At 42.9% G+C, this 27,554-nt stretch overlaps 1 protein-coding gene across 6 annotated transcripts in view; it reads right to left on the reverse strand.

Annotated features, from left to right (window-relative positions):
- Positions 1-5,202: 5,202 nt before the first annotated feature.
- The window catches only part of tnrc6c1 (trinucleotide repeat containing adaptor 6C1), a 38,204-nt gene continuing 15,852 nt past the window's right edge, over positions 5,203-27,554 (reverse strand). The window contains exons 1-19 of one of the 6 annotated variants that reach the window (XM_028599562.1): positions 26,079-26,153; positions 24,905-25,107; positions 17,291-19,774; positions 15,013-15,192; positions 14,268-14,434; positions 14,058-14,144; positions 12,872-13,090; positions 12,162-12,311; positions 11,206-11,325; positions 10,889-10,972; positions 10,435-10,675; positions 10,053-10,217; positions 9,648-9,818; positions 8,988-9,137; positions 8,482-8,592; positions 7,862-8,077; positions 7,117-7,190; positions 6,875-7,014; positions 5,203-6,788 (exon numbers count right to left, since the gene is read on the reverse strand). In XM_028599562.1, coding sequence (XP_028455363.1) covers positions 6,398-6,788; positions 6,875-7,014; positions 7,117-7,190; positions 7,862-8,077; positions 8,482-8,592; positions 8,988-9,137; positions 9,648-9,818; positions 10,053-10,217; positions 10,435-10,675; positions 10,889-10,972; positions 11,206-11,325; positions 12,162-12,311; positions 12,872-13,090; positions 14,058-14,144; positions 14,268-14,434; positions 15,013-15,192; positions 17,291-19,774; positions 24,905-24,914 — 5,160 coding nt within the window. In that variant the 5' untranslated portion in view covers positions 24,915-25,107; positions 26,079-26,153 and the 3' untranslated portion in view covers positions 5,203-6,397. Of the gene's footprint in view, positions 6,789-6,874; positions 7,015-7,116; positions 7,191-7,861; positions 8,078-8,481; positions 8,593-8,987; positions 9,138-9,647; positions 9,819-10,052; positions 10,218-10,434; positions 10,676-10,888; positions 10,973-11,205; positions 11,326-12,161; positions 12,312-12,871; positions 13,091-14,057; positions 14,145-14,267; positions 14,435-15,012; positions 15,193-17,290; positions 19,775-24,904; positions 25,108-26,078; positions 26,430-27,554 lie in introns of those variants that run through there. The other 5 variants (XM_028599557.1, XM_028599558.1, XM_028599556.1 and 2 more) reach the window with 5 other exon arrangements.

Raw genomic sequence — 27,554 nt, forward strand, 5'->3', positions numbered from 1 at the left:
CTCCCCAAAAAAAAAAAAACACTTGTGCATAGTTTCATGATCCTTTACAACCAGCTCATGTTTTACAAACATCCTCCAAAATGTGAAAAATGTTCCACAAAAGTCTGATTTATCTTCTAATCATACCCGCTGTGGGAGAATGAGAGAGAGAAAGAGAGACAGAGGAAAGAAAGAGTAATGCACAATGTTCCTGATTCAGTCAGGACGGGACCTCATTAAGAAAACACAATAAAGATTCAAACATACAGCATTTTGCATGTTATTCACTGTCTTTCTTTTTTTAACAATCAAAATCATTGACCTTTTATGTTATTAAATGTAAAGCAATTTTAATATATAGATTTATATATAAAGCACTCATTTTTCATTTAAAGTCCATTATTTGGTTATTATGTAACTGCTACGGATTTAGAAACAAAAGGTATTTTCTCTTCTTCTGAAATCCATAACTTTCAGTGCTTAGAATGGTTTCTTTTAAATCATCCTTTTTTTTCTTTTTTTTTTTTACTCATAATCATAAAAATGTACATTAAAATGGCGTGGAGTTGGTACTCTGGAACCCTGGCCTTCCTGAGACAAGATCCACTTTTCCGTGTGTGTGCAAGATAGTGAGCAATTATGTCTTTTTTTCTTTTCTTTTTTTTTTTTTTTTATATAAAGGAAAAATATATATAATCAACACAAAACATACAGACTTCAGATAGTCCATGAACTCAACATTAACACAGAACAAAGAAGGTTAAACAGAAAAAGACAACACTGTTCAATCCCAGAGTTCTGAAAGTAGCACAATATATCTTCATTCTTTAAAGTGTTGTGTGTGTGGTTTTTTTTTTTTTTTTTTTTTTTTAAATGGAAGCATTTTGTCTTTTTTTTTTTTTTTTTTCCCAACATTCCCATGGTTTAATTCCTTTGTGTTGCTGATTTAGTTTTGAACTCCAGAAAAAAAACTAAGTGTTTGTAAACCATCAGTGGCCTTGCAGGAAAACAAATGATAACACGAGTGAATGGAACAGAAGTGAAAACAGAACGAAAGCTAACAAACCAAAAAGGTAGGCACCTCTGAAGTGAGCCGTAGAAGCCAAGGCTCAGTCTGACGTCTCGTCCTTCACTCTCTCCGTTGCTCAGATTTTGGAGAGCTGAAGTCCTTCTACCCCAATCTATGGCCACAGGTCTGCAAAATACTTTTTTTGCGGCATTTGTTTTTATACATATGTGATTTTTTTTTTCCTTCAGTTTTTCTTGTTTTTTTCTCCCCCCCACAGGTTTATAGTCCAAAAAATGGTGCAATACTCAATTATGATCCATACTTTCTTGGATTATTCCACAATAGAAGCCACTAAGGTAGATAAACATTACATTTTAAAAACACACTTATTTTAGTCCTTGAGTAAACATTTACACATGAACTGTCCCCGTCTCCCCTCAGTACTTGTATCATGTTGTTTGTTTAGCTGGATGAGGGGTGAGGCCGACACTCAGTGCAACGCTAGAGGCTAGTAACAATTAACATCAGAATATATTTTTTGACAAGCAAAACAACAGAAAAACAAATCAACAACAAAAGTATACTAAATTGAAAAGAAAACAAGGCGGATTTCTTTTTTTCCGCTGTAATCACGAGCTCTCGTTCATATTTTCACCTTACACACTGAACATTCATTCATACAACATACAGTACAAGCAGCCTTGTGCAAACACTCAAATACAACAGATGTAAATTTGCCTTTATATCGATCTTTGTTTTCAACAACACTCGTATTTCAAATTTAATTCACTCTGAACCGATGCTATCAAAAATCTCTGAAGTGTATGAATGAGACAAAAAACCACTACAAAAAGTGTTCACATTACATTATTGGCGCTTCTTTTGATTCAAGTATTTGTTTTCATTATTTTGTATTACTCTGATATGTTTATGATCTTGCCTTCTGGGAAATATAATGTTGAGGATACACAGGGCCAAAGCCAGGGGGGGGGGGGCTTAGGCTAAGTGGAAAACAGAGAGATCTAGCCATAAACACACATACAACCATTATGTACTATTGGTTGTATACTGTATATGAACTAGCATGTGCATATTCAACCCAGGCCTTTGTTTTTGTTTTTTTTAAAAGAGTGATTTGCTAATTCAACTCTTTTTGGGGCCCCCCAGACCCCTGTCTGATCCATGATTGAGAAGCATATTTTTGCTCGAGCTCCAGTTGCCTTTGAGTCCGTGCAACTTTTAAAAAAAAAAAAAAAAAAAAAGAGAGCGTCTGATTTCCAACACTAGACAGGTAGATAAGAGTGCAGGCGAGGGGTGTGGGACGGGGCGGGGCTCTCAGTGCTGGTGCTGCGCCAAAAAAAAAAAAAAAAAAATCCAGGGCACATCTGAGACTCGACCTCCGTCCCAGTAACCCATCCTCCCACTCTATTCGACTCCCCACTTCCAACGCCAGTTGCTTGATTCAAGTCCAGTGTGGAATAAATGCAGGTTTTCAGGAACAAACAAACACACAAACAGACAACACAGGCAATAGTGATTGTTTTGTTGAATGATGGGAGTCTAAAGCGACTCTGGAAGAGTGCAAATCCCTTACGTTTTAAGACTTGGTACCAAAACTTGAGGTGCGTCTCTATTTCTGCAGATAACGTCGGGGAACTGCTTGGAACCTGACCTCAAAGCCAGATAAGCAGAAATGACCTGTTGTATTTATGCCGGCGTGGCCTTCCGGTTGGAGGTCCAAAGTGAACCACCTGGATACAGCTTCCCCACATGTGACCCGGAGAGCGAGCCCAGACGGGGTGAGAAGGCGACAGCTTGCAGAGAAACAGAACACAGGCATCTCAGCCTTGGAGTGCACAGCTAAACAGACTTTTTTTTTTTTGTAGTTTCTAGTTTTTGCAAAAACCTTGATGATAAAGAAAAATATGTTTTTGGTTTGAAAGAGATGTACTCGATGTGACCCATAAACACCAACAACAACCCCCCCCACCCCATTTCCACAGCCAGGTTCTCCACTAAATTTCCAGTCTACTGTTGGTGAAAGACCAGCACCAATCATCTGTCCTGCCCGTCTACTCCTCAAGCCTCCTACAACTGGAGCTTGTGGTGCACGCCCCTGTAGCAATAATAATAATAAAAAAAAAACTAAGTATCATTACACTAAAGATAAATTAGGATATGGCAAGGTGGAAGTAGATATTTGCAGATCAGTTGGCACAAGACTGAAGAGGTTACTCTTTACTCTGCTTGCCAACCACTAGTGCCTCCAGCAGGTCATTTAGTGTTATCTAGTAGCTCTGTCCACACAGTGGGAGACTAAACCGTTGAAGAGGCCCTTTCAGTGGCCCTTTCAGTGTCCCTTTCAGTGTCCCTTACATTTTATCCAGGGCTTTCAAGGGAAGCTGCCTGGTAATAAAGGTTAAGAGAAAAGTGAAGATTGGCAGATGTGGGTGGGGGAATGGCTGTGATTTTCTAGATGGCTGTGAACGAACACATCCTTGTCTTTGCATAGAAATGGAAGGCTGTTATCAGTTGAGGTGGTTCTAAGTGTAACTGAGTGCTCCCAGAGTTAAACATAAAGCACCAGTGTGAGTGAGGCCCATCAACACTAAAGGATGTGTGTGTTATGAGACAACATAGAGTGGAGGTGCTCCAGGATGGGCAGAGGAAGTTGGCTCACTATCCTGGAGAACCTTTGACTACATAACTTTTTCCACTTGATTTGACTCTTCTGTCGGATTCCAGCAAGCAAGCAACAAGACCTCCCCCACCAGGCTTTTCTACTGACATCTGCAGTGTTTCGTATGGCCTTGCTGACAGCTGAGGCGTACCTCTACACTACACACTGCTTGTGCCTCAGAGGCAGTGGGAGGGGCAGGAGAGAAGCTGAACACTGCATAAAGACCAATATTAAAAAGCCATGAAATCATCATCAGAAAACAATCATTATCTATATCATCAATGATAACAGCAACAATATCAGCAAACTCCATGACAACAATCAAATAAAAATGCACACTGGCAATTCCAAAAGTGAAACCAAGGAAATAAAAAAAAAATAAAAAATCAAACACCCCAAACTCTGGCTAAAGTGATCCTTGCAGGAGAGAGACAAAGAGAGTTGGAGGTTGCTGAGGACAGATTCTGGCGCAGCAGTAGTAGTAAATTTAATACAGGGGGGCCAGTTCTGAAAGAGCTGCTCTTGGCCTGCTGGCCAGGGGTGGAAGAGGAGGGAAGCCAGTCTGTAGGGATCCGCAGGGAGGCAGCGAGCGCGGGGGAGGGGGGGGAGAAGGGTGGGGTTGAGGGCTGCTGCAGAGCACTCTGCAGCAGGCAGGCACTCAGTGGCCACACTATCACACAGGTTGGCAGGACCTCCAATAGAAAGAAAAAAAAAGGACAAAGAAGATGGCGATCCTCCCTGCTGGATCCAGTAGAACATAAACAGGTTGAGTGTTTCCAGACACCAAGGCTAAAGATTTCAAAGTATGCAATGTAACAGTGATATTTACTTTGATAAAGAGGGTGAGTGCTTTAAGGTGCCACACCCATCATCAGTTGAGTTAGTTCTTTCTTTGCATTTCCCTTCACTTTGCTACCATGTTTGACATCCTTCCTGGTCCCACCGACTTGAGGGAAGAAGGATTGAAAAAAAGAAAGAAAAAAAAATCTTCACATCCATGTCAAGTTAAAAAATAAGTATACAGAGAAGCCACTAAGCAGATTGCTTTTTAGTCTTTGTTTTTTAAGTTTTTATTTGCCAGTGTTGCTTCACTTTTCTTCTATTCGTTGGCATTAAGGGTATAACGAGCTGCGACGCTCCTGCTAAGTGCTATGATAGACCACCTATTCAAAAAATCTTTGCTTCAAACCTTTCTACCAACGCAAATTTGGGCAAAAAGAAAAAAAAGGTCATCTGGGTAAAAAGGAAAACAGGCTCCTCATTTTGGTTTGATGCCTTCTCCCCAAGCACACACATACATACACAGAAACACACACACCCGTCCCTCCCTCTCCCCCAAAACTAGTCACTGGCGTAAGTGTGGAGAGTAGGCTGGCTGAAGAAGTGCTTTGTGGGTACGTCCTTGTGTCTTGGACAGAAGGTGGTTGAAGACCAGCTTGCTCCTCTCCTTAGCTCACTCACTCTTGAGGGGGGGAAGATGAAGAGTAGTAGTGGCAGTTTTAGGGTGGGGGTGGGGGGGGGGTGGGGTGGGGGATGTAGGGTAGATAGCGTTTTTGCAGTTCACTCATTCCTTACAGTCTCCTCTCTTTCTGCGAGAGGTCATAGTAGGGTGCTTGGACGGTAGAGTCTGTGGCTTATATTGCACGTCACTTGAAATGGTGGAAACACAGACCAGTGGGAAACATTTACGACTTGAGGTTTTCCACAACATCAGTGAGAGTGTCCGAGACCAAACTGCGAGTTGCCCGCAGATGAGTTGAGGTGCATTGAAGGGTTTGTTTTTACAGCTCCTTAATAATAGCAGTGGTTCATTTTGTCGTCTATCACGTCCATAACTGTACATGTGACGACCCCTAAATCTTTCCCCCCACCAGGTAAGATTGACATACACATTTGAATAATATCATTTCCTAGCTTTGTTTGCAATGGTTTAAGAAGAAAAAAACTAAACAAAAAACACTACAAAAATAAATGGCTTGAACACGGCGAATAGAGTTGCATCATTCCCTTTGATCATTGTGTGGGGAACTCAATCTGCTTGCAAAAATGCACTGAAGTTGTGAGCTGTGGTTGCTTACGTTGAGCCGCAGCATGTACTCTCCACTCAGGTTTTACTGGCTCAGAAATAAGGGTGTGCAAGTGTCCGTATGCTTCTTCACCAAGTACAGAGTGAGTGAGGATAGCAGGGCAGGAAAGAGGTTAAGGCTAATATTAGTGCTGAGAGAAACAAATGTTGAGTCTGGACCAGCTGAAAGTTTGACAACCACTCTGATTGAATTGTTTTACTTTGGGAATGATGCCTTTTCATGGATCTCTGAGGTGCAGTATGATTGCCTGAAAAGGCAGAGAGGGATTAAGCAAGTTTAAAGATGGCAGCTCATCGTGTCAGTTTGAACTAAACTACATGTTTCACACGTTAAGTTCCCAAAAGTTTATTTCTGTAAAAAGTTCTCTTTTTTTCTTGAATGAAAGACTTCTTTCTGTAAAGTAAAGTAAAAGTTGAACACTGTGACCAAAATCTCTCACTGAGATTCACAAAAGAACTGCAACTGAAATGTCATTAAAAAACTAAAAGGAGTAGAGGAGGTTGGCGAGGGTGAGCAGCGAGGATGTAGCCTCGCCCGCCTCTCGTCTCTCCTTGTCACCGTTACAGCCACACTGATTATCTCCACAATGATTTGCAAGATTTTTGCTCCTATTGGTGTTTGTTAAGCCTGGGCTCTTCCGTCCTACATGGACTCCCCACTCAGTAGGTCCCCAGGCAGCAGCGTATTGATTTGAGTGGGACTTCCCATGACCCGTCCCTCCTCTCCACTTGGGGGTCCCCACAGGCTGGAATACTGCTGCACACCACCCCACAGCAACTCTCCGCCTGTCTTTGCTCCACCTGTTCCCAGGCCACCGCTACTGCTGCTGCTGCCGTTGTTGTTGTTCCAGTGGGGTGAGTGACCGATGGGATGGGAGGCTCCGGACCCCGACCCACCCAGCCTTGTCTGATTGGTGCCTGGAGTGGCCTGCCAGCTGGTTGTTCCGCCAAGTGACTGGCCCTGTGCAAAGAAGCGATTCACTTCCTCTTCCCCAGCAAACTCTGCTAGGATGGTGGTGTTCCCGAGCACGCACCTGGACGGAGATGAGAGGAAAAACATTCATGAGCACTGGTTAAAACTTCTTAAACATCAAACGAAGCAGTTAATTAAGAGACGTACATGTGCAGGGACTTCTGAGCCTTGGCAGCTTCATCCTTGGAGCTGTAGCGCACCACAGCGTTGCCCTGCGTCAGGTTGAGGTGGAATGTGATGAGGGGGCCATGTTGCATGCACAGTGTACGCAGAGTTGAACCGTCAATCTGGGACATAAGCAAGCACACAGAAAGACTTAGGCCATTAGTGGACAGATACAGTTAATTATCTGTGATGCTAAGAGGAGGCAGCTGATTGTTAACTGGTACCTGTGGAGTGAGGTTCCTCAGAACCAGCCAGCTACTGGTCCTGGTGGAGCTGTCTGTACTCCACGTGGTTCCTGCTGTGTAAAAGAGAGAGACACAAAGATGCTTATGCTTAACATGCTTATCTGAAACCAAAGTCAGTTACCTGAACTGAATGGGTGGTGTCGATTTCCACCCAGTGTCAGTTGACATCTGTTTAACCACAAGATCTTAAGTCGTTGTCAATCCTGCCTACACTGTTACTCTGTATCTTCATAATTGGCCTGTGGTTGTTTGCCACATCAAAGTACAGCTTACGCTCATACTGCAACTTTACATACGAACACAATAATGGCGCCGTAATCTGACCTTTAGACAACTCACATTTCATGACAGAAAGAAATGTCAAACTTTGTGTATTAGCTATGCAGTATGTCTCAACTTTTTGTTAATGCCCAATATTTCCACATAAAGAATAAGAACACCTTATATGTCATATGTCTTTGCTGCCAAAAGGTGTGCAAAAATTCCTAATAGAGTTGCAAGAATGTTTAATCCATTAATTAACTACAAATAAAACCAATAAACCAGTTTAATTGTCTTGTGTAATCAAGTAATTATTGTAAGTAATATAGGCACTCTCAATTCGGAATATATGCTTTTTTAGTAAAATGATTTATTTATCATTATATTACATCCTAGGTACAATGTTTTTGATGGAAGCATAAAAAACTTGGCTTATATACTGTATATGCCACTATCAGACTACCTGAGGTGTAAGAGCTGCTCCAGCCTTGGGCCAGACCCAAGGAGTTGCCCCCCCAGGTTGAAGGCTTGGTGTTGGTGAGGCCAGGTGGGGGTCGGGAAGGGGCTGTGTTGCTGCTCCGGGGGCCCTGGGGGACCTTCCACAGCTCGTGGGATAGAGAGCCTTGGTTGTGAGAAATGGGGCCTGGAGACCAAGTAGATTTCATCTCTGACAGTTTACCTGAATGGAAAAGAGTAAGGGAAAGGTTGGCCTGCAGAACCAAGTAACTGAAAGACAACTACTCCCACAGGAGGGAGTCCTGTAGAGCATAAATGGACTTAAGTTATTTAATATTTGTCCAAAGGACAGCACTTCCCATGCCACACACAAGGAAGAAGGATATACACTAGATACACTAACACCACAGGGGAAATATGCACTGCATGAGAGGCAGAGTTGACAGGGAGAGAGTTCAAAAGAGGATCATATTTAATCAGAAGCTTGAATGGAAAGGAGAGATGTGGTTCTCTAATGAGTGGTTGAGGCACTGGTTCTTACAATAACAAGAGGGAGAGGATAATGTTGATTTGCAGTGATTCAGCCACTGCAATGTGGGGGGAGAAGGTTATGGATAAACCATGTACCTGCATCGTCTGTCTCCGGGGACGACAGACTGAACGAGCTAGTGTAGGCACTGACTGGCCAATCAGTGGAGGGAGGCAGAGCCTCGTTCTGAGATGAAGTGGGAGAGGAGCCTAAGCCGATGCCATCAACACAAATAAATAGACAAACAAACAAATAAGGACAAAAAATAGCAGAAAGAGAAAATGGAGTAAAGGAAAAATGCACTACAAATGATGATAGTAAGCTTATACTGTAAAGAAGATAAGAGTATAAACTGGTAAATGACAATGTCATAAAAACAGTCAAAAGTAGGAAAATGAAGAACAAAAGAATAAGAAGCAGGCTCTCTGGTGGCAGCAACTGCCCGCAAGTATCAGACAATTTCAGTGGACTTAAAACATAGGGACACAGCTTGTTTTATAAAAAAAGATATTCAGGACCACTACACAAAAATGTCTTACTTAGTATCTCACTGAGACAAGTTTTCAGCCCTTTCAGCTCAAAAACTCTGTAAACCTGCTCTCACCTCCACTCCTGTCCCGCAGCAGGTAGCGGTTGACATCTTGGATGTTGGTGTTGATAGTGGGCCCGCTGGGGACACTGCCTGGGGTCACATTAGGGTCGGTCTCAGGGTCAATATTCTGAAGACCCTTCCAGGGCACACCGGGGCAGAACTCTGAAAATTAAAATGTTTGCAGTTTGTTGTTTTTGTTCCTACAACAGCATTATATTAAACATCTGTATTAACTAACTGCTACCATCCAGCTAGTAACCAGGCATCAGTTTTTAGTTGCTTAAGTTTAACTAGGTGGTTACTATATTTTAATTGTTTCTAGATGAAGTGATAATAGTCATGTGTAATTATGTACTGTATATCCCATATTTCAGTAATGCAAATGTGTTTTGAAAAGTGTTCCAGTATGAAAGTAATGAAAAGTGCTCTGGTAAGATTTGTCTTTTACTTGCCAGTTCTCCGATTTCAGACAAAGTAAATCAATAACTGTGTCATTCACATAGTTGAAAAATTCTACACTGAGAGCGATGAATACAGCAGAACTATTTGAATACACAAGTAGCTGGCAACATGGCTGACTCGATGAAACAAACTGGTTGACAGTGATCAACATCCTGCTGCCTACAGCAAACTGACAAACCATCAATAGAGAGTACTTCAAGTGTTCCTAACCTGGTGGCCAGTTGATATTGGTCCCATTGGCCATCTTTTCATTGCTGCTCTTGCCCTGTCCCCAGCTGTCTTGGGTGACAAGGGGGCTGGTAGGAGACTCTGAACTGGACATCATGTTGTAGTAAGAGTCCTCCAGCTGAGGGGGCTTACCAGGGAGGCCCAGGTTGGCACCTGAGAAAAGGGAAATATTGAAATGTGGGACATGTTTGGGACTTTTTTTCAATGAAAAACATAGTCTGCATCTGGTCCTTGGTGTAAAAGCGGCTCAATGTGAACTCATCTCAACTTGTATTGAGATTTAATTTAGAAAAAGGAAGACCTTGCTATTGTTGTTAATGATCCGTCATCATAAATATAAACTTTGCATCAGGTAGGGGCGTCTCAGGATGCCCTTTCTTTTCTCACCATGCTTGCCCAGGTTGGGCTCTAAAGGAGAGGAGCTTCCAGAGAGGCTTTCCATGGAGTTGGGATGCGTCCACTGCGACAGGCGTGATTGAGGCTGGGGGGGTTCCTTCATAGACAGACTTCCCACCTCCATGCAGTTTACATTCATGTTTGGATTCAGTCCAGCTGAGGAGACAGAGAGGTTACTACACAAGCCCTAGAAGTTTAGCGCAGTGTTACCTATTATCCGTTAAAAGAGAAAGGTAAATAGCTGGCTCAACCGCAACCAAGAAAATGATAGCTGGCGCTGGCTCAATTGTGTTTGTCTGTTCAAAAAATATAAAAACAATAAAAATTGGATCATAAAAAATAAATAAAAAGGAGGTAGGTAAATGGCACTCACAGAGAGAGTAGGGACTGTAGGTGTTGGGAGATGGCTGCGGCTCTTTGGTCTGCAGGTCAGGGAGGCCTGGAGCCTGGGGGTGACCTGGAAATGAATCCAGGGTGGATTTGGACCCGCCATGATGCAGGCCCGAGTGGGAGGGGGGCGGCTGCTGTTGCTGCTGTTTCATCAGCAGGGCCTGGGCCAGCTGACGCTGGTGCTGTTGGATCTGCTGCTGCATGTTATTGATTGTACGTGCAACCTGGGACGACATCAGAATGAAGACCTATTTAGGATCTATAATGTGCAGGTGTTACACATAACTGAAATAAACATTGGCCTGGAATGTCTTGATTAAAGGCTTTATTTAGGTAAAATAGTTATAACTCAGTGAATGTAAGATTTTTCAGTGATCAGAGTGAGTAATAAGAGAACAGGAAACAAGGGGAAACTTAAGGTTAAGAGGGAAACGTACTTGCTGCTCTTGTTGTCGAATGGGGCCAGAAACGTTGCGCTGCGCCTGCAACATCTGCTGCTGAATTTGTAAACGCTGGTATGCCTGTGCATCAGGTAGAAGCATGGTTTCAATGTCAAAAGAGGTTATGTGTCTATATATCCAGTAATAACTCAATAGTAAACAAAAGAAATAAAATAACATGCAATAAAATTGATCTATATGTACACAAAACATATAGTATGTATTTGCACTTTATAGATATTTGCCATGTGCGCTCTACTGCAGGTAATTGTATCTAATAAAACGTAAAGCAGACATGGCTAAATGAGACTCACCAGTTGCAGCTGGTAAAGTTGATTCAGAAGGGTCATATGTTGAGGGTTTATTGGTGAGGTTAAAAGTGCAGGATTCAGACCAATGTTTTTTGCTGCAAACTGTAAGAGCTGTGCTTGAACCTGTGGGCAAAGTAAAAACACATTAAAAACAATTTGTTAGCCCAATTAAAATGTAAAACAGAACATCTGTTTGTGTTTGGTGCATACACTGTCTATGTAAACATGAGGTCCCATATCAGCTTGTAGTATCAAGGTCCAGAAAGCAAAAATAATCTGCTCCTTTATTGATATATACAAGTTAAGAGGTCTATACGAATGCATAACAAATGAAAAAAAGACTGTAATCTGAATGTAAAATATATCACTGCATTCATTAAAATGCTTTGTCTAGTAGATTTATTCAAATACAGAGCAGCTAAAGACTTACTAGAAGCAGTACAAATCATACTGTAGGACAAGCTTCGCACAGATTGCCTTTTCTGTTAAGAGCTGTAGACTATGGAATTCATTACCAGCTGACATTAAGGTCATATCGGACTTAAACATTTTTACTTCCAGCATTAAGTTGTGGCTAAAGGCAAATCAAAACTGTAACCATTTTTAACTATTGTTATAAGTATTATTTTGTTTAGTTGTGTAGTGAGTGAAGGTGTGTGTGTATGAAGAAATGTCAATGATTTTTATTTTATTTTTATTTCTTATTTATTTATTTCTTTTATTTCTTTTTTATAATGTTCTTAGAAATGCCCAACCAGGGACAAGAGTTGAGAATTAGCATTAGCTATAAACTCTATATGCTGCGCATCAGTTACGGGCTTTGTATTGTAACTATGTTTGCTTGTATAGTCCCTGTTAAATAAACAAATAAAAAAAATAAAATAGTAATGTGTTTGTATAGTAAGTGAGAAATGAGGCCACATGTGTGTGCTTATCTATATATGTGTGTGTATATATACCTGAGGGGAGAGAAACTGAGGCACTTGAGCCCGTAGACTAGGCTGAGAGGAACTGAGAGGCGGCACTGACGGGTGAGGAGGCGGCTGCGGATGCTGCATGGCCCGGGCTTGTACTGCTCCACCACTGCCAAACATTCCACTCTGCATCTGCTAGACAAACAAAGAGTCAACAGAAATGATCAACACAGTGCCAGCATGTCCTTAAAAAGTCTTGCAATCATAATGATGGAGATTTATCTGTTTGAAATGTCTTAAATGTTTTATCTCAAGTTGCAAGAGACAGAGGTAAGTGATCAATATCATATAAAAGCAGTTGTAGTAAAAAATATGATGCCCAAAACAACGTAATTTTTTGCAAAGTGCAGGGGGGTTGTGAGATTTAGACATTGTTGATTTGGCATTTCCTGTGCACCAAGAATACATCCCCCCTTACCAACAAAATGAAAATGATACTTTAGGAAATTAAGGCACATTTAAAATGTCTAATTTGTTTGGGGATAGTAGACTATTATCTGTTAAACACCAACTTAACCTTCTTTGATAAAAGGGTTAAAATTGATGATTTACTTTTAATTTGGAACCTCTCTTTATCAATTGCTTTTCCCAGGGATACCATTCAAACACCCCAGTTGAATATTTTTCTACACCACATGATGCTAACCAGCATTAAAATTTTAAATTATTTATTTTTATATAAATGTAAGACTTACCTTATCCATGAAGGGCAAGCGGGGATCTGACGAGGGGTCTTTGGAAAGAAGTGGAGGCCGAGGGCAGCTCATGGGCTTGTTGATGAGCCCGTTGTTGTAGTCGTGGCCGGCTATCCCCATCCCCCGTTTGTCCATCTCTGTCTTCTTCTCGAGCAGGGCACTCATGGCCTGGTCCAGGCTCATGTTGTTGCTCTTCAAAGCCTCCTCCGCTGGATCCCTCTGAAGAATAAATCCGGAAAGCATCAGTAATGCAGAAACGTATCATCACCAAAAGTGTAGTGTATGAACAATATGCAGTTTCAAACTTCCCTTTTCATGACTAATGTTACAGATACAAATGACACCATTCAGAGGTTGCCAGAGTTACCCACACAGACGTGTCTGTGTGTTGTGAAATGTGAGGAGCCTCATGGAGGGACAGGGCTTAGTCGATCTATCGATTATTTTCAATTCTTAATACTATGTCAGAAAATTACCAGAGCCCTGGATGATGTCAAGTTTTGTCCAAACAACCAATAATTTACAACCCAAATAGATATTCTAAATTAAACTAGCAATAAATATTCACATTTGAGACATGGGAACCAGTGAAATTAGATATTTTTTCAAACAAAAGTGACTCAAAACGATAAATTGTTATAGTTGTTTATAATAGTAATTGTAAATAGTTGCCCTTTAATTTTCTGTCGATTGACTATTAAATGAATCAACTAATACCTGCAAGTTTAATAACCATCATTCACAGAATGAGTGAACTTATTAGAATTAATTTAACATGCAACAACAATATACAGATATTTACATCATACCATTTAAAGTTCAAAACAAATAAAGAAAACAAAAGCAACCATCAAGAATAATCTCTGGCAAAATTATCATTAATTCTGCTTTTTGGGAGAATCTTAGTCTTGAAAGATAATACAGAGCAGATACAGGCATGCATTGCTGTCTGCCACAGTGGGTTTTTTGATGCTTGCTCTGACCAAAGCTGTCAATTTTAAAATTCTACACAGAGGCTTTACACGCTCATTTCAATTTTCCCACCTTTGAAAGAGAAATGCTTAATAGTATGTTGTAACAACCATCATTGATCGAAAGTACAAATAAATACATAAATAAAATGTACTTCTTCTTTACTTCTGAGAATTGACAAAGAGCAGTGCAGTTTAGTGTCACTTCAACTCACAGGGAAGCCCATATCTGTCAGCTGTTTGATGAGACGATTCAGGATCCAGGCATCTTCTTGCTTTCCAGGGACCTTTCCCTGGGAGAGCTGATGACACAAAATTATTATTAACAAATTAACTTAATAATATTTAACTAGGAAAATGTAATATCACATTTTTTTCTCAAGGACTAAGGGACTATTCTGTATGTAATTAGCCTGGCTTCATACCTTCTGTGGGCCCTTTTTAGATGCATTGCCCCAAGAGTTACAGGAGGAGTTGCTCTCCTGGGAGGCAGCATTGTTCCACATGTCTCCCTCCTCAGCATCCCACTGACCCCCCGACAAGTTCAGCTCTTCACCTCCACCTCCCCATCCGTCTTGCATAGGTTTGGGGGCTGGAAAACACATCACAAGACAGGATGTAAACCAAGCAGCATTGAGGACATACTTTGACACATGCCTTAAGAAAATAACTTTATGTTAGTCTATACTTATAATAATTTCATCAAAGTCAATAACTTTGACTGTATACAATTTTTTCATTTGGAAGATTTAACTCTATCCAACTGGTTCAAGTTAAAGTTAAGCATCCAGCCAGTTGCCCTTTTGCTAGTGAGCTTTTAGTTTCAGGAAAATAAAAGTGACAAAATTCAACCCCGGGAAAATAATAACTAAAGAAATAAGAACTGGTTACATGAACTTAAAACGTAACATGTTTCACATTTCTACATAAAAGTAATTTGGACCGGCCACTAGAGGTCAGTGTGGATATAGGAGTACAATTTCCAGTGCTCTGGCTTCCTTTGTACCATACTGATGTCCTTGATGTTCAAGACTGACTTGACTCATCAGGAGAGAATTATTTCAGTAGTGGAGCAAACATGTGAAACATGTGATATCATTATTCCTTAAAAAAGGTACACACATTTAGTAAAGACTAATTTGTAAAACCGTACATAGTTAAGCTACTTACCAGGTTTGCAAGATGCAGACGTCACTGTAGGGTTGCCTCTGCCATAGCTGTCTGGGTCTCCCCAGCTCCCGGTAGATTTGCTCCAGGCAGACGTCCCATTGTCAACGCTGACCGGAGCAGGTGCAGCTTCCCCCCAAGAGCTCTCCGATTTTGTGTGGGAGCTCGGTATCTCTCCCCAACCTGGAGGACACACAAGGACAAGGGCCTGTCAATTTAAATACTTCAAACCAGAACTACCAACATCTAAAATAATGCTTTGGATACAATCATAAGTTGTCAGCATTTTGTCTCGATTGTCTTGTTTTTAGATTTTCTCATAAGAAGGCAGAAAGATATAGTATGAAAATCTAAAATTATTATTATTTTATTATTATTTGGGCATTTTTAGGCCTTTATTTGACAGGATAGCTGAAGATATGAAAGGGGAGAGAGAGGGAGGAATGACATACAGCAAAGGGGCCACAGGTCGGAGTCAAACCCGGGCACGCTGCGTCGAGGAGTAAACCTCTGTATAGGACGACCCGCTCTACCAACTGAGCCATCCAGGCACCCAAATAATTGTATTGTAAACTAAAACTATTACAGTAAGAAACAAATTAGTCGTTGTCTGCATTTTCCAGAAATATCAGAAGCACTGAGAAATACAGCTGTCAAACAATTTGCTGCATTTTCACATGCCATTTCACAATCAAACTTTATGGTGCTTTGTTACCAATTTGTTGATTTTACTGGCCAGGCAAAAGTTAAATGGCAAAGTATGAAGCGTTGGGTTAAGTAGTTTCTGCTGGCTTGTGTTGACATACTTTTGGGCTCAACATGAGAGTTTGTGATGCTCATGTCTTGAATACAAAATGCTGAATTGAAGATTAAATCATTTAATTTACTTTATGTAAGTAAGTTTCTCACAGAAAATGTGTGGACACTCAGGCTCTCTCTCTTCTGATTCCACATGTTAATAACTATAAATTTAAATAATTTCATAGCTTAAATTGCAATGCATTTAAACGATAGGCCTACAAAAACATACTTGCATTCTCTTTTATTTGTTTTCCTATTTGTAGTTATTTAACTGAGCCTTAAATCTAACTGAGCCTCTGGTAAACACCATCAACCCATTTATCCTTCTGTTTTGGAGTGGGAAGGGCCACTCGTGCAGGAAGGCAGAAACCTGGGCTTGGCTTAGCAGGATGGTTGACAGAGGGTGAAGACACCCATTTAAGATTTGGCGCAGCCTGGAACCTCTTGGCATGAAAGACATAGCACTGTCTCTGGGCCCGGGTAGTGCCAGGCTTAGCTTAGCTCGCTCTCCAGGGAGAGGTCAAGTCCTAAAGGCTGCTCCAAAATTATAATAAACATTCAACCTTCTAGTATGACTGGCTGAAGCACTATACTATTCCAAAGAGGGCTACTGTGACGAACAAACATCATATTTTTATCTAATGTGGAGTCTGCATGCAGGGTCAAGTGAGGGACAGCACTCCTAGGGGCTTGCTCCACCTCTCCCCTTCATCAACTGACAGATGGTGGCTCCCATATAATCACACACTTCCGATCCTTCTCAAACTGTTTGTGGTGAATCCCTATTTTCACAAGGCACTTTGTAAACAGCATTCTTGTACTTCCCTTGGGTACCCATCAGAGGTTGCCAGAGTTACCCACACAGACGTGTCTGTGTGTTGTGAAATGTGAGGAGCCTCATGGAGGGACAGGGCTGGCACTGCTTAACTCATTTGGATAGTTGATTAGATGTAAATCCAAAGAGGGCAAACTAGGTCAAGATTTTACCTTTAAGTGGATCAAGAGATTGGAGCTTAACATTGCAACGTGCTAACTACCCAACAGCTTTTATGTTTGACACCTTTACTTTGAACAGTAAAAAAGAAAAATGCAGAAAAACGTGAAATTACGATAATTTGGATTTTAAATATGTGAAATAAAATCACCTTTAAAATCTGAATGTTGACAATCTAATTCATCTTTTTTTTTTTTAGATTATTTTTTGGGGCATTTTTAGGCCTTTATTTTCACCGGAAAGATAAAGACATGAAAGAGGAGAGAGAGGGGGAATGACATGCAGCAAAGGGCCGCAGGTCGGAGTCGAACCCGCGGCCACTGTGTCGAGGAGTAAACCTCTACATATGTGCACTTGCTCTACCAACTGTGTTAACTCATCTTTAAACTATGAGTGAATTAATCTGACCAACTGTGCTTAACAGGATAGGTGTGGGGTATGTGGTACTATTACACATTTCAAAATCAGAGTATTATGATGTCTCACCTTGAGCTATCAGGGGGGCCCTGTTGTGAGATGGTCCAGACTGATGTTGGACAACAGGATCCATGGGCCCACTGGTGGGCCCTGGGTTTTGGGAGTTTTGGGTGTGGTTCTGTAAAGGTGCAGGCGGCCCGTGATAGGGGTGATTGTGAGAGTGGGGATGGTTGTTGTTGTTGGTGTTGGGGCCTGGGGGGTTATTGCCTCCAGTGGTAACTTTAGCCTGGGACATTCCTGGATTGTTCCTGTCCCACAGGTTGACTGACTTGCTATAGGTAACAGGGTCACCCCAAGCTGAGGTCCCATCATCTATCTCCATTTTACGTCGGATTGAAGGTGGGGAGGGCTCTTCCCAGCCTGTAGGCTCAGCTGAGGACTCCTTCTTACTGCCACTCCAGCTTCCACCCTGCTTCACTGAGCCTGATCCAATCCAAGAGCCTATGCTTCCTCCCCCACTACTACCACTGGGTCCATCCTGAGGCTTGCCCCCCCAACTTTGGGGAGGGCCACTGGGACGTTGACTCACTGGCTCTCCCCAGCCCCCATTTCCTCCTGCTGGTATCCCAGGTCCTGAAGAAGACATTCCCCAGCCTCGTGGGTTTTCCTTCCAGCCTCCTGCTTCTCCCTCCCACCCTGGGTTGGTGGGATTCTTTTTGCTCTCTTCTGGTTCTCTCCAGTCCCCTGCATTATTGCTCCCTCCACTATTACCCCAGCTTCGGGATGCCTTGGGTGGCTCTCCCCAGCTCTGGGATGTTGCCTTGTTGCGAGAATCATCCCACCCAGTTGACTTCTCTTCTCCCCAGGATTGACCGCCATTCTTGGGTATACTGGTGGTGGGGCCTCCTGTTGGAGGATTCCCCCAGCCACCAGGGCCACCTGGGGGCTTAATGTTGTTGGGTGGTTCTCCCCAACCAGAGCTAGGCTGATTGTTGGCAGCTATGCTTCCACCCCAACCTGAAGATCCCTGAGAACCAGGCACATCATTTTTGTTCCCAGGGTCAGTCCTCTGAGAGGGGACCATGTTACTGTTGGAGGGCCCTTGGGCATCGCTTGGAGTGGTTGGGCCAGAGCCCCATGATTCAGCAGCTGCATCATTCTTGTGTTTAGTACTGTCCATGTCCCAGGAGGTGTGCTGGCGAACAGGGGTCTGTCCCCAGCCAGTGTTACACAACACCCTGGGGTCCAGATCTTGGGCAGGCAGCAGAGGAGCTGGATTATCTCTGGATGAGGGGTCTCTTTGCTTGGGATGTCCTTCCATGCTGTCACTGCTCCCTTCACTTGCACCAGCTTTGTTCACAGTTTTGCTCCAAGGACTAGCCTGTGTTTCCTGGGGAGGAGAGGTGGGGGCATCCCAGCTTCCTTGGGCCTCCTCAGTGCGCTGCTTCCCCCAGTTTCCACCAGACTGGTCACCCCAGCCTCCAGAGTTTCCTGCTCCACCTCCTCCAAGGCCCCAGCCAGAGTCCCAACCCGGCGCCTCTTCAGATGAAGATGCCTTTGAGTCGCCACTGTTACCCCATACTGAGCTACCATCTTCTCCATTGACCTGTGGGCCCCCTGGAGGGGTCTGGCCCATGGAACCCAAGCCTACAGGTGAACTACCCCAGCCAGACAAGTTGCGGATGGGGCTGGGGGGTTCCTGCTTATTAGTGTGATTTGGTCCATCAGTTTTAAGGTTCTGAGGTTCTGAACTGAAAGACACATTCATGGCTGGGGAGCGGTGTGGCTCTGATGTGTCAGAGGCCATTATGTTACCCCAGGCGCTGCCAATCCCAGAGGAGTTGCTGTTAGTGTTGGCTCCGGTCTGGGCTGGTGGGGGGCCAGGTGGATTACAGAGGTTGGATGTAGATTGAGGAGGTGAAATGGCGTTGGCTCCCCCTGAGCTACCTCCCCCTGTGCCACCACCATCATGCCCCAACATGGGCCAGGCAGAAGGGTTGGCATTAGGGTTTAGGTTCAAGTTAAAGTTGGTAGTGGAGGATGATGAAGCCCCCCAGCCCCTGCTGCCTCCTCCCCCCACTGGGCCGTCATTCTTCCCTTCACTCCCCACTGAGGACTGAGGGGGGCAATGGGAGGGTCCAGGCCCAGAGCCCCAGTTGCGATTGGCCTGGCTATTGAGCATGCTGGTTCCAGTATGATTGGCAGGGCTGGGCCCACTGTTGGCCTTGCTGCTAAGGTGGTTGGTAGGAAAATGGCCTGTCTGGCTATTGGCCCCCGTGGCCATACTCACTGTTCTACAACTACTACTAGTACTACTGCTGCTGGTGGTCAGGTGACCAGGGTCAGTGTCCAAAGGGCATCCTCCTGGATGGGCTTGGCTCTGGCTGAGGGTAATAGAAGGCCAAGCCTCTGTGTTCTTCTGGTCAATGATCAGTTGATCCCAGCCACTGAGACTGGTAGAAGATCCAGCACTTGTGGCACTCCTGTTGGCTGGCAGGTGTCCCCAGAGGGGATTATCATACTGGGCTCCCTGGCCACTCTGTGGAGGCAGTTCTGTATGGGAGGAAAGAAAAAAAAACAGGATATGAGCAAGAGGATGAGAGAAGAGAGGTATAAGTTATGTACGTCATCCCACCCACATATGTTTAGTAAGGTTGAAATGCCATGGCAACACGTAACGTGTCTATTTATGGGTACATAGACTTTGCAAGATGCTTTTTAATAAAAATAAATACAATGCACACTGAAAGTGCACAGACAGACACACACACACACACACACACACACACAGATACACACACAGAGAAAGACTATATATGATGGCAGAGGGATCTTTAATTTGAAAATAAATACAACTTTTATGCACTCTATCCAAAACACTATACTATCACACATACTGTAGTTTTCATACATTTCATTTGAAATATACTATGACTCAAGCAAGGAATAATGCTCTCTATGATGTAACGGAAATAAGATAAGAAAATATTCAGTGAAACTACAGATTATGTTACAGTGTTGTACTGACAAAAATATCTGTCAGATAAAGCAGTCATGGATTAAGCTACATGGGATCTGTCTCGCTTGCTTGATTGGCTTATTTTTTAGTATCTATCTGGATTAAAAATGTAATTCGCTGTATTGGAATTCTCAAAACCAAACATTACTACATTCACTAAAGTAGTAGAGTTATACAGTAGTTAAAGTTGTACAGTAGTGAGATGCAGCCAATGTGGTGGGAATTCAGACATCCATGAAGCGATTTTATAATCATTGTAGATATTGTTCAACATGTTAATGGGCTTGTGGTTAAACTGCTAGTTTAGGGTTTTTCCAAAAATACAACCTTTAGATTTCACAGTGGTAGGGTTAAAAATGAACCGAAATCTTCTGGTCATTAAACAATGCATTTGTTTGTCACATATGAAAAGAGAAGCCCTAAAAGCTAGACACTGTATCTTTCTGACAGGCCACCCTAAGAAGAAGTCTCATAATTGGGAAACACATCGATGACAGAGGCCATCCAGCTGAGTCATCCTTAACCTCTGACCTCCTAACCATTTCAGTCATGACCTCTACTTGACATAAAGCACACATACTATGCACTAGCCCTAGGCAGCCTGTCTCTTCAGCAACACGTCAGCCTCCCATCTGCCTGTATAACCCCCACAAGTTCAGCTTTGGCATATTTCTTGTAGATCCTCATGGAGTGAGTTGATTGAGCTCCCTGGAGTTGCATAAAACTAAGCCCAGTTGCAGATCACAACTGCTGCACTGATCGACCTGCTGCTACCCCATTGCCTCATTTCTGATGTCCTTTGTGCTGTGTCAGTTTGTTTACATGTGCCTTCACATGCATGCTTAGTTTGTATGCAAAGACTCGAAAACTACATGAGGGAAGTGACAGCATTTGTGTCCCACCCCGTTTTCAAGCTTACTTCAATGCCTGCAACTCAAGGAGAGAGAGAGGAGGCAGAGAGAGAGAGAGAGAGCGGTGGGGGGGGGGGGGGCACTGTGTTTCTGTCGTTTTGTAGCGTCACTCTACTGAGAAGTGCAGGGCCGCCATTTTCTCAGTCCTGAACTACAGTCAAAAACGCTCTGAGCTACTGCCTGTAACTCCACCATTGCTGCATTAATAGCATGCATGTCTCACTCACAATAATAAAAACAAAGCATAAGAACTCAACACTGCATGCTCGCAATGCACTGCCGCTGCAGTTTAAATGTTGGAAAGTGCTCATCCACACGGGATGGGAGGGGGGCTTGGTTAACAGCTGAAGGATAAAGCCTGGAGACTTTCATTATGTACTCACTAGGCATGAGGTAAAACAAAAGGTGGACTCTTCTAACCTCCCCCCACTCTCACATCTTTCAACCTTTCAAAACTGTCACTAAATATTTAGTAAAGACCACTCCATCTGCAATTAGCACTGCCACCCACAATGGAAAGCCTCTTGAATAGACGTGACAGTGACAGGCAAGAGTAAGCAAGAAAAACCTCACAAAAGCCTGCTGCACCCCCTCCAGTGCTGGAATGACAATTTTCTCACACATGCACGTTTATGTATTAACAGGCATATCATCAGATCGCACGTTTTTTGTTTAAATTTATGACTGCTTGCCAAGAATGCCTTTTGGGCAAAGTACATGAAATAAGCAATCTCATATGGGTCTGGTCCCAAACATGGCACTGGAGCAGCAGGGGGGGAAAGAGATTGCATAGAGAGACAACAGAGAAGTACATGTGTTAGACTTAATAGAATGCATGGAGGTTGGACGATAACCGGGGCTGGGAGCTTGGCAAAAGAAAAAAGCGCAGCAATCCCCTGGATCAAGGCTGGTATTGTTTACAAATGATCCCAGCGCCCACGCAACAACACAATAAGTCAATGTTTAGTAGAGAACAGAGCCCCTTTATGGCTGAGGTTCAGCCCCCTGTGCCTCTCCACTGTGAGGACCTAACATGTGCTGAGTTCACGCCATGCTACTGCATGGCCACTTGTTCCTTTGTGTTTTAACATACACACAGTGCGACACTGCATCTACTGTGTGGATGCATACACTGACAAACAGAAAAAGACACACTACATACTGAATGCTCAGATCAGCAGGCAAACCTTTTCATGCTTTCCTTCAGCCTTCCAACTTATTTCATTTTACATAGCAAGTTGACAAGCATGAACGGCATGTACAGTAAGTGTAGTAAGGTGTGTGTGTGTGTGTGTGTGTGTGTGGGGGGGGGAGGTAAGGGTCAGGTAATAAGGGATCATTGAGGAATAAAAATACAAAAACCGAGATGGATGTTGAGAGATGGAAGGAGGAAGTAATCTAGGAGGGCTGTGTGGGACTCAGCTGCACTGATCCTGGCTTAATGAAGTCCCCGAGGGGCAGAGAGACTGGATGGGGTAGAGCTGACAATGCATGCTGCCATCCAGACGCACACAGACGCACGCACGCACGCACGCAACCTCTGTGTTTAATGATCGCAATAGTAACACCCCAATTGTTTTCTTTATTGGTGTACTGAAAAAAGCCCATAACTGTGTAGGTGCAGCACAAATTATTGATTATTTAACTGATGGAAGCTATAAGAATTGATAATCAATTGTTTTTGCTCGTCATTTTTCAGAAAAAAAAAAGCCTAATCTTCACTAGTTCTTGCTTCTCATATGTGCCAATTTCATGCTTTTCTTTGTCATGTATAAGAGTAAACTGAATATCGTAATGTTTTTTTTCTTCCTTTTGGCAGACACAGCAAGCATTTATATACATCACCTTGAGCTTTTGGAAATATAATGGCCATTTTCACAACTTTAGGACATTTATTTGATAAAACAATTGAATCAACAATTGATTGAATGAAAACTTAAATCGAGAAAATAATAAGCAGATTGATCCATATTAAAAAATTGAATTAGTTTCAGTCCTAAATGTGTATGCATTTCAACATAAACCAAAAATTAATTACAATATATATTTACATAACGCATGTGTTTAGAGCAACATAAACTGTGTATCTATTGAAGATTGTCAATCTTAGGCACTGAATGAGAGTATTCAATAATCAAATTATTATTAAGTTGTGCAACCACGAATGTGAAACATCTTTGAAAAACACCAACCGTAGACCAAACCAGGAGTTATTGTAGGCCCAGCACAAATAACAGTTGACAGCCTTTTGTTACGGTCTGCTACTGTTGGAAATATGATGAACTGGCACAGATAGTTTGTAGGCTGTTAGCCGAATTGTTAATTAATCCAGGAACAAACAACAGCAACTTAATGACAGGGAGTGCACAGAAATCTATGCAAGAAATTATATTTCATATGGATGCTTTCTTTGTAGCTACTTTGCTGTTAATGCAATGTTATTATCTCAAGGGAAAAGACTAACAGAGGGACAAAATGTGTTCTAAAAAGTAAACATCTAAGACATCTGGTCGTCATGTTTGCCTGTAAGTATCCTCTTTCTCCTCCTTCTCTAAAGGATAAACCAGGTCAAGGGCTTTCTCCAGCATGCCAGTCTTAAAATAGCTTGGTCTCTCACGCCTCCTACATGCAAAGGGCCCTGGGATATGGATTGTTAGCTAAGCAAAAGGCAACAGTGGGAGAAGGCTATAATAATGGAAAGATTGACAGACTTATGTGCAGCCTGACTAATCCTGGCTGCCCTCTGGCCAACAAGGGTATGTGTGAGCTGTAGTGGTATAGCAGAGGTGGAGGAGGTGAACACATGTGCATCCGAGAACAATGAGCATGGCAGAGAGAGCGAGAGGAGCATGGGCACAGAGCAAACGAGTGCTCAACATTTGTGGTTAACAGGGAGCTGATGTTTAATCACATCACAAGACGTCCCAGTCCTCTTTGAGGGGATTCCCATGGCTCTTTTACAGCACCATCAGCAAACTTTAAGAGCACATCAAGTCTAGCATGCATACACTCTCCCCGTTCCCCACTAGACACGATATGAGCACATTAGCTACATTGTTCACTTGACAATGCCTTTTTACATTAAGATGTGGTTCTTTGGTGTTAGCCTCTGTTGTGAGAGGGACCCAGAGCAGGGGCACATACAGCAGAGGAAGAGAATGTTTGTTTACATACTCGCACATGCATATATGTGGACACACAGACCATGTTTATCAGCCCTACTTTTCAAGAGAGCCAACATGTGACAGGGTAATGAAGACGGGGTGAGGAGAGGTGGAGTCAGCGGATGGAGAGAAGAGGGGGAGGGGAGGGGAGGGAATGAAAGCAGCTAGTGTGTGTCTACTGTTAGCTATCTGCAAGAAATGAAAGCAGACAAGGCTATAGGGACAGGGATGGAGGTGGGTTTACCTGGAGCGCTCTGTATGCATGTTGAATAAGATTGAATATTTTACAAACCAGAAAATAAGCTGTGAGGTTTTTCGACTGACACATTAGATGATTAAAGAGACCGATCAGAGAAGGGAGATAGAGTGGAGCATCATGTGCAAAACTTCTGTGTTCCTGTTCAGCATGCAGTCTCTGTAGAGGCATATATACGAAAACCTCCCCCTCGATTCCTATCTGTTTTTCAGTCTGTAAGGTTCTCCTGTCTGTCTGTCCTAATGTTATCAGTCAATTCAAAGACCTACAGAGAGCAAAAGCAGAGCAGAGCAGGCCTGCCAGAGAGGGGCGGAGAGAAGCAGCAGCTTTTACCGTAAGCCATGAGTCACTTCAGCCCACAGTACTGGACCTCTGCCATGCTCGCTCGCTCGCTCTCTCCTTCCTTCTTTCTTTCTTTCTTTCTTTCTCTTTCTCACTCAGTCTTTCTATCAGTGCCAGGTCAGGCCCACTGAGGCGCCCAGCCAACTAGCTTGCTCCATATGGCTCCTCCTCCAAAAACAAGAAATACTGTAGGGCTGGTCAGCAATGCTCAACGAAGAGTGGGAGGATGATGATGAGAGGGAGGAGAAAGAAAAGAGAACAGGGTAAACATCTCATCGTCATGGAGATAGAGCAGCATTCAAACAGCATCAGAGGGTTTGGACAAAGCTCAGACATACTCATGGTAAAAAAATTGTCTTCCTTCCCAGACAATGAAACATGCCAAGTGCCCTAAAAAGAATTCTAAACATCATCATCTTCAAAGAGCACTGATACTTTATTAAGAAGGAATAGACCTTTATCTCATGGAAATGCATAAGAACCTGGTTTATTGTGGAAGACACACACAGACACACACAGAGACACACAGAGACACACACAGAGACACACAGACATTGCTATATCCTCATTTCTAATTCCCAGCCAAAAGAGTCAAAATAAACAGTAGCACCTGTGATGAAAATGCATTCGCACTGCTCTACAGGTACACCACGCTGTAACAATCACAGTGCCATACAAAAAGTAGATAAAGCCAATGACAGTATATACAGAACACGACTACTATTGGGCGTAGCTGATAAAAGTCTAACAGCTGTCAGGATGGGTTGTAAAAAGGAATGGCAACATCACATGTACAAATATAACCTATGTGAGGCTTTTGTTATCTGTCTGTAAGAAAATGCCTGTTAAAGCGTGTAGTGTGAGTTAACAAAACGTACATGACAATAAAAGGGCACTGAGTTTTCCCAGCTTAAAACTACCCAATTTTCTACTGAAATCCACTCACCACTCTCAATAAAAGGTAACATCACATAACAAATATACTGAAAGTGATTCACAACAACCTTCAACTCTCTTACAGCAACCCCTTTTGCCTCATGTAAAGAAAAATTTTCCAATATGCATTAATTGCATTCCCCTTTAAAACCAATTGCACAAAAAAAAAAAAAAAAAAAAAAAAAAAAAAAAAGACATAGTGACTCGCCAACAGAGTGTCTCGGCTGACCTGTAGGCAGGCTGGCTGTGGAGGAAGAGAAGCAGGAGGGAGAGGAGTGTATGGCTACTGCTGCTGCAGGTTCAGTAGTGGCCGGACGTCCCGTTGTGGTGAGAGGCAGAGTCCCAGAGGGCAAAGGCTGGCCCCTCTTCAACAACTGTTTGTGCTCCTGCTGGCGGAAGCGTGGGGGCACCTCTCTTGGCGGGTAGCGCTGCTGGAGCAGAGTCTGGGGCTGCTGTGCTGTCTGCGGCTGACATCCAGAGGGGGCGCGCTTGCCATTGCCACTGCTAGGGGGTACAGATGGGACAGCACTGGGGTTGACGGGGGGAAGAGGGGTGGGGTCGAGCTTGGCAGATTCTGGCACTGTGAAGATGGGAGGGTGGTGGGGGACAGGTAACAAGAAAGCAGAAATGCAGGGATGAGGAGGAGCAGTTGTTGAGCGCACTAGCACCAAAACAATTGACCGATAACAAAAACCTAAGTGGTTGTATTTTTTCATTATATTTGACATTTTAAAAAAGCAAAAAAAAAAAAAAATAAATAAATAAATAAAACATCCCAAAAAAAATAGATTACTGTTAGTTGCTGACCTAGTGCATATAGAAGAAAAACAATCAATATAGCTCAAGTTTTTTCTGGAAAAGCTGCTGTGGCTAAGCATTTTCTCCACTGCCTATTTTTAAAGCCATGGTCACTTTTGGATAGGGGCCGTAACTTTAAATTCAGAAAGGCAAATGAGGAGAAATGCACAAGATTAGCTGACTCTCCTGGCTGGCTGAAACTTGATGCTAGGCAGTGGTCAGTCTAAAACCTGGCTGCTCTTTGGAGAACCAAAGAACTGTAATAAATCTTTAGCCTTTAGGGATGCCAAGAAACAACTCTTACAGTCTGCTTTTTGGTGCCTAGTCACAGATTGGAAGTGATGAAGAGGTCAAGTACCAGATAGGACTGCCAGACCTATCTCCACAGCGCTGTGGAGTAAGGGCTACACCACAGATGCACTCTAGAATAGGAAGAAAAAACGCTCTGGGTTGCTTCCATTTTTTTTTTAAAACCAGTCAAAGTAAATGCAAGATAAAGATATTCTTTGTAATTCTTTACAATCATTCACCAAAATAACCAAGCAGGACTACCTTACTGCACAATTCAAATTCTCAGCAAAACCGGCTATTTTCAGCCGAAAAAGTTAGCTTGCTAGCTCGGAGGATGTTCTTTTTTTCCCCCCCGTAGCTAAGGGATTTTGACACACCGTTAGCAGCAGGGAAGGGGCAAAGCCTAACATCTTGTTCTTCGCCAGATATCCGGCTTGTCAGGCTTATCCTGGCAATGTACTTCCGTTGATCCAGACTAAAAAACAGATAATGGACTTATATCTGCTGCCTGCTGCATTATTGTGGGCTATTGTCTCCGTCAGGACAGTACTTTAAAGAGCTCTCAGCCCATCAACATAAGCCATTTATGGTTTGTAGCAGGTTAAGGCCCCTGAAA

Source organism: Perca flavescens, chromosome 15, assembly GCF_004354835.1.
Source record: "Perca flavescens isolate YP-PL-M2 chromosome 15, PFLA_1.0, whole genome shotgun sequence".
In the NCBI taxonomy this organism is placed as follows: domain Eukaryota; kingdom Metazoa; phylum Chordata; class Actinopteri; order Perciformes; family Percidae; genus Perca; species Perca flavescens.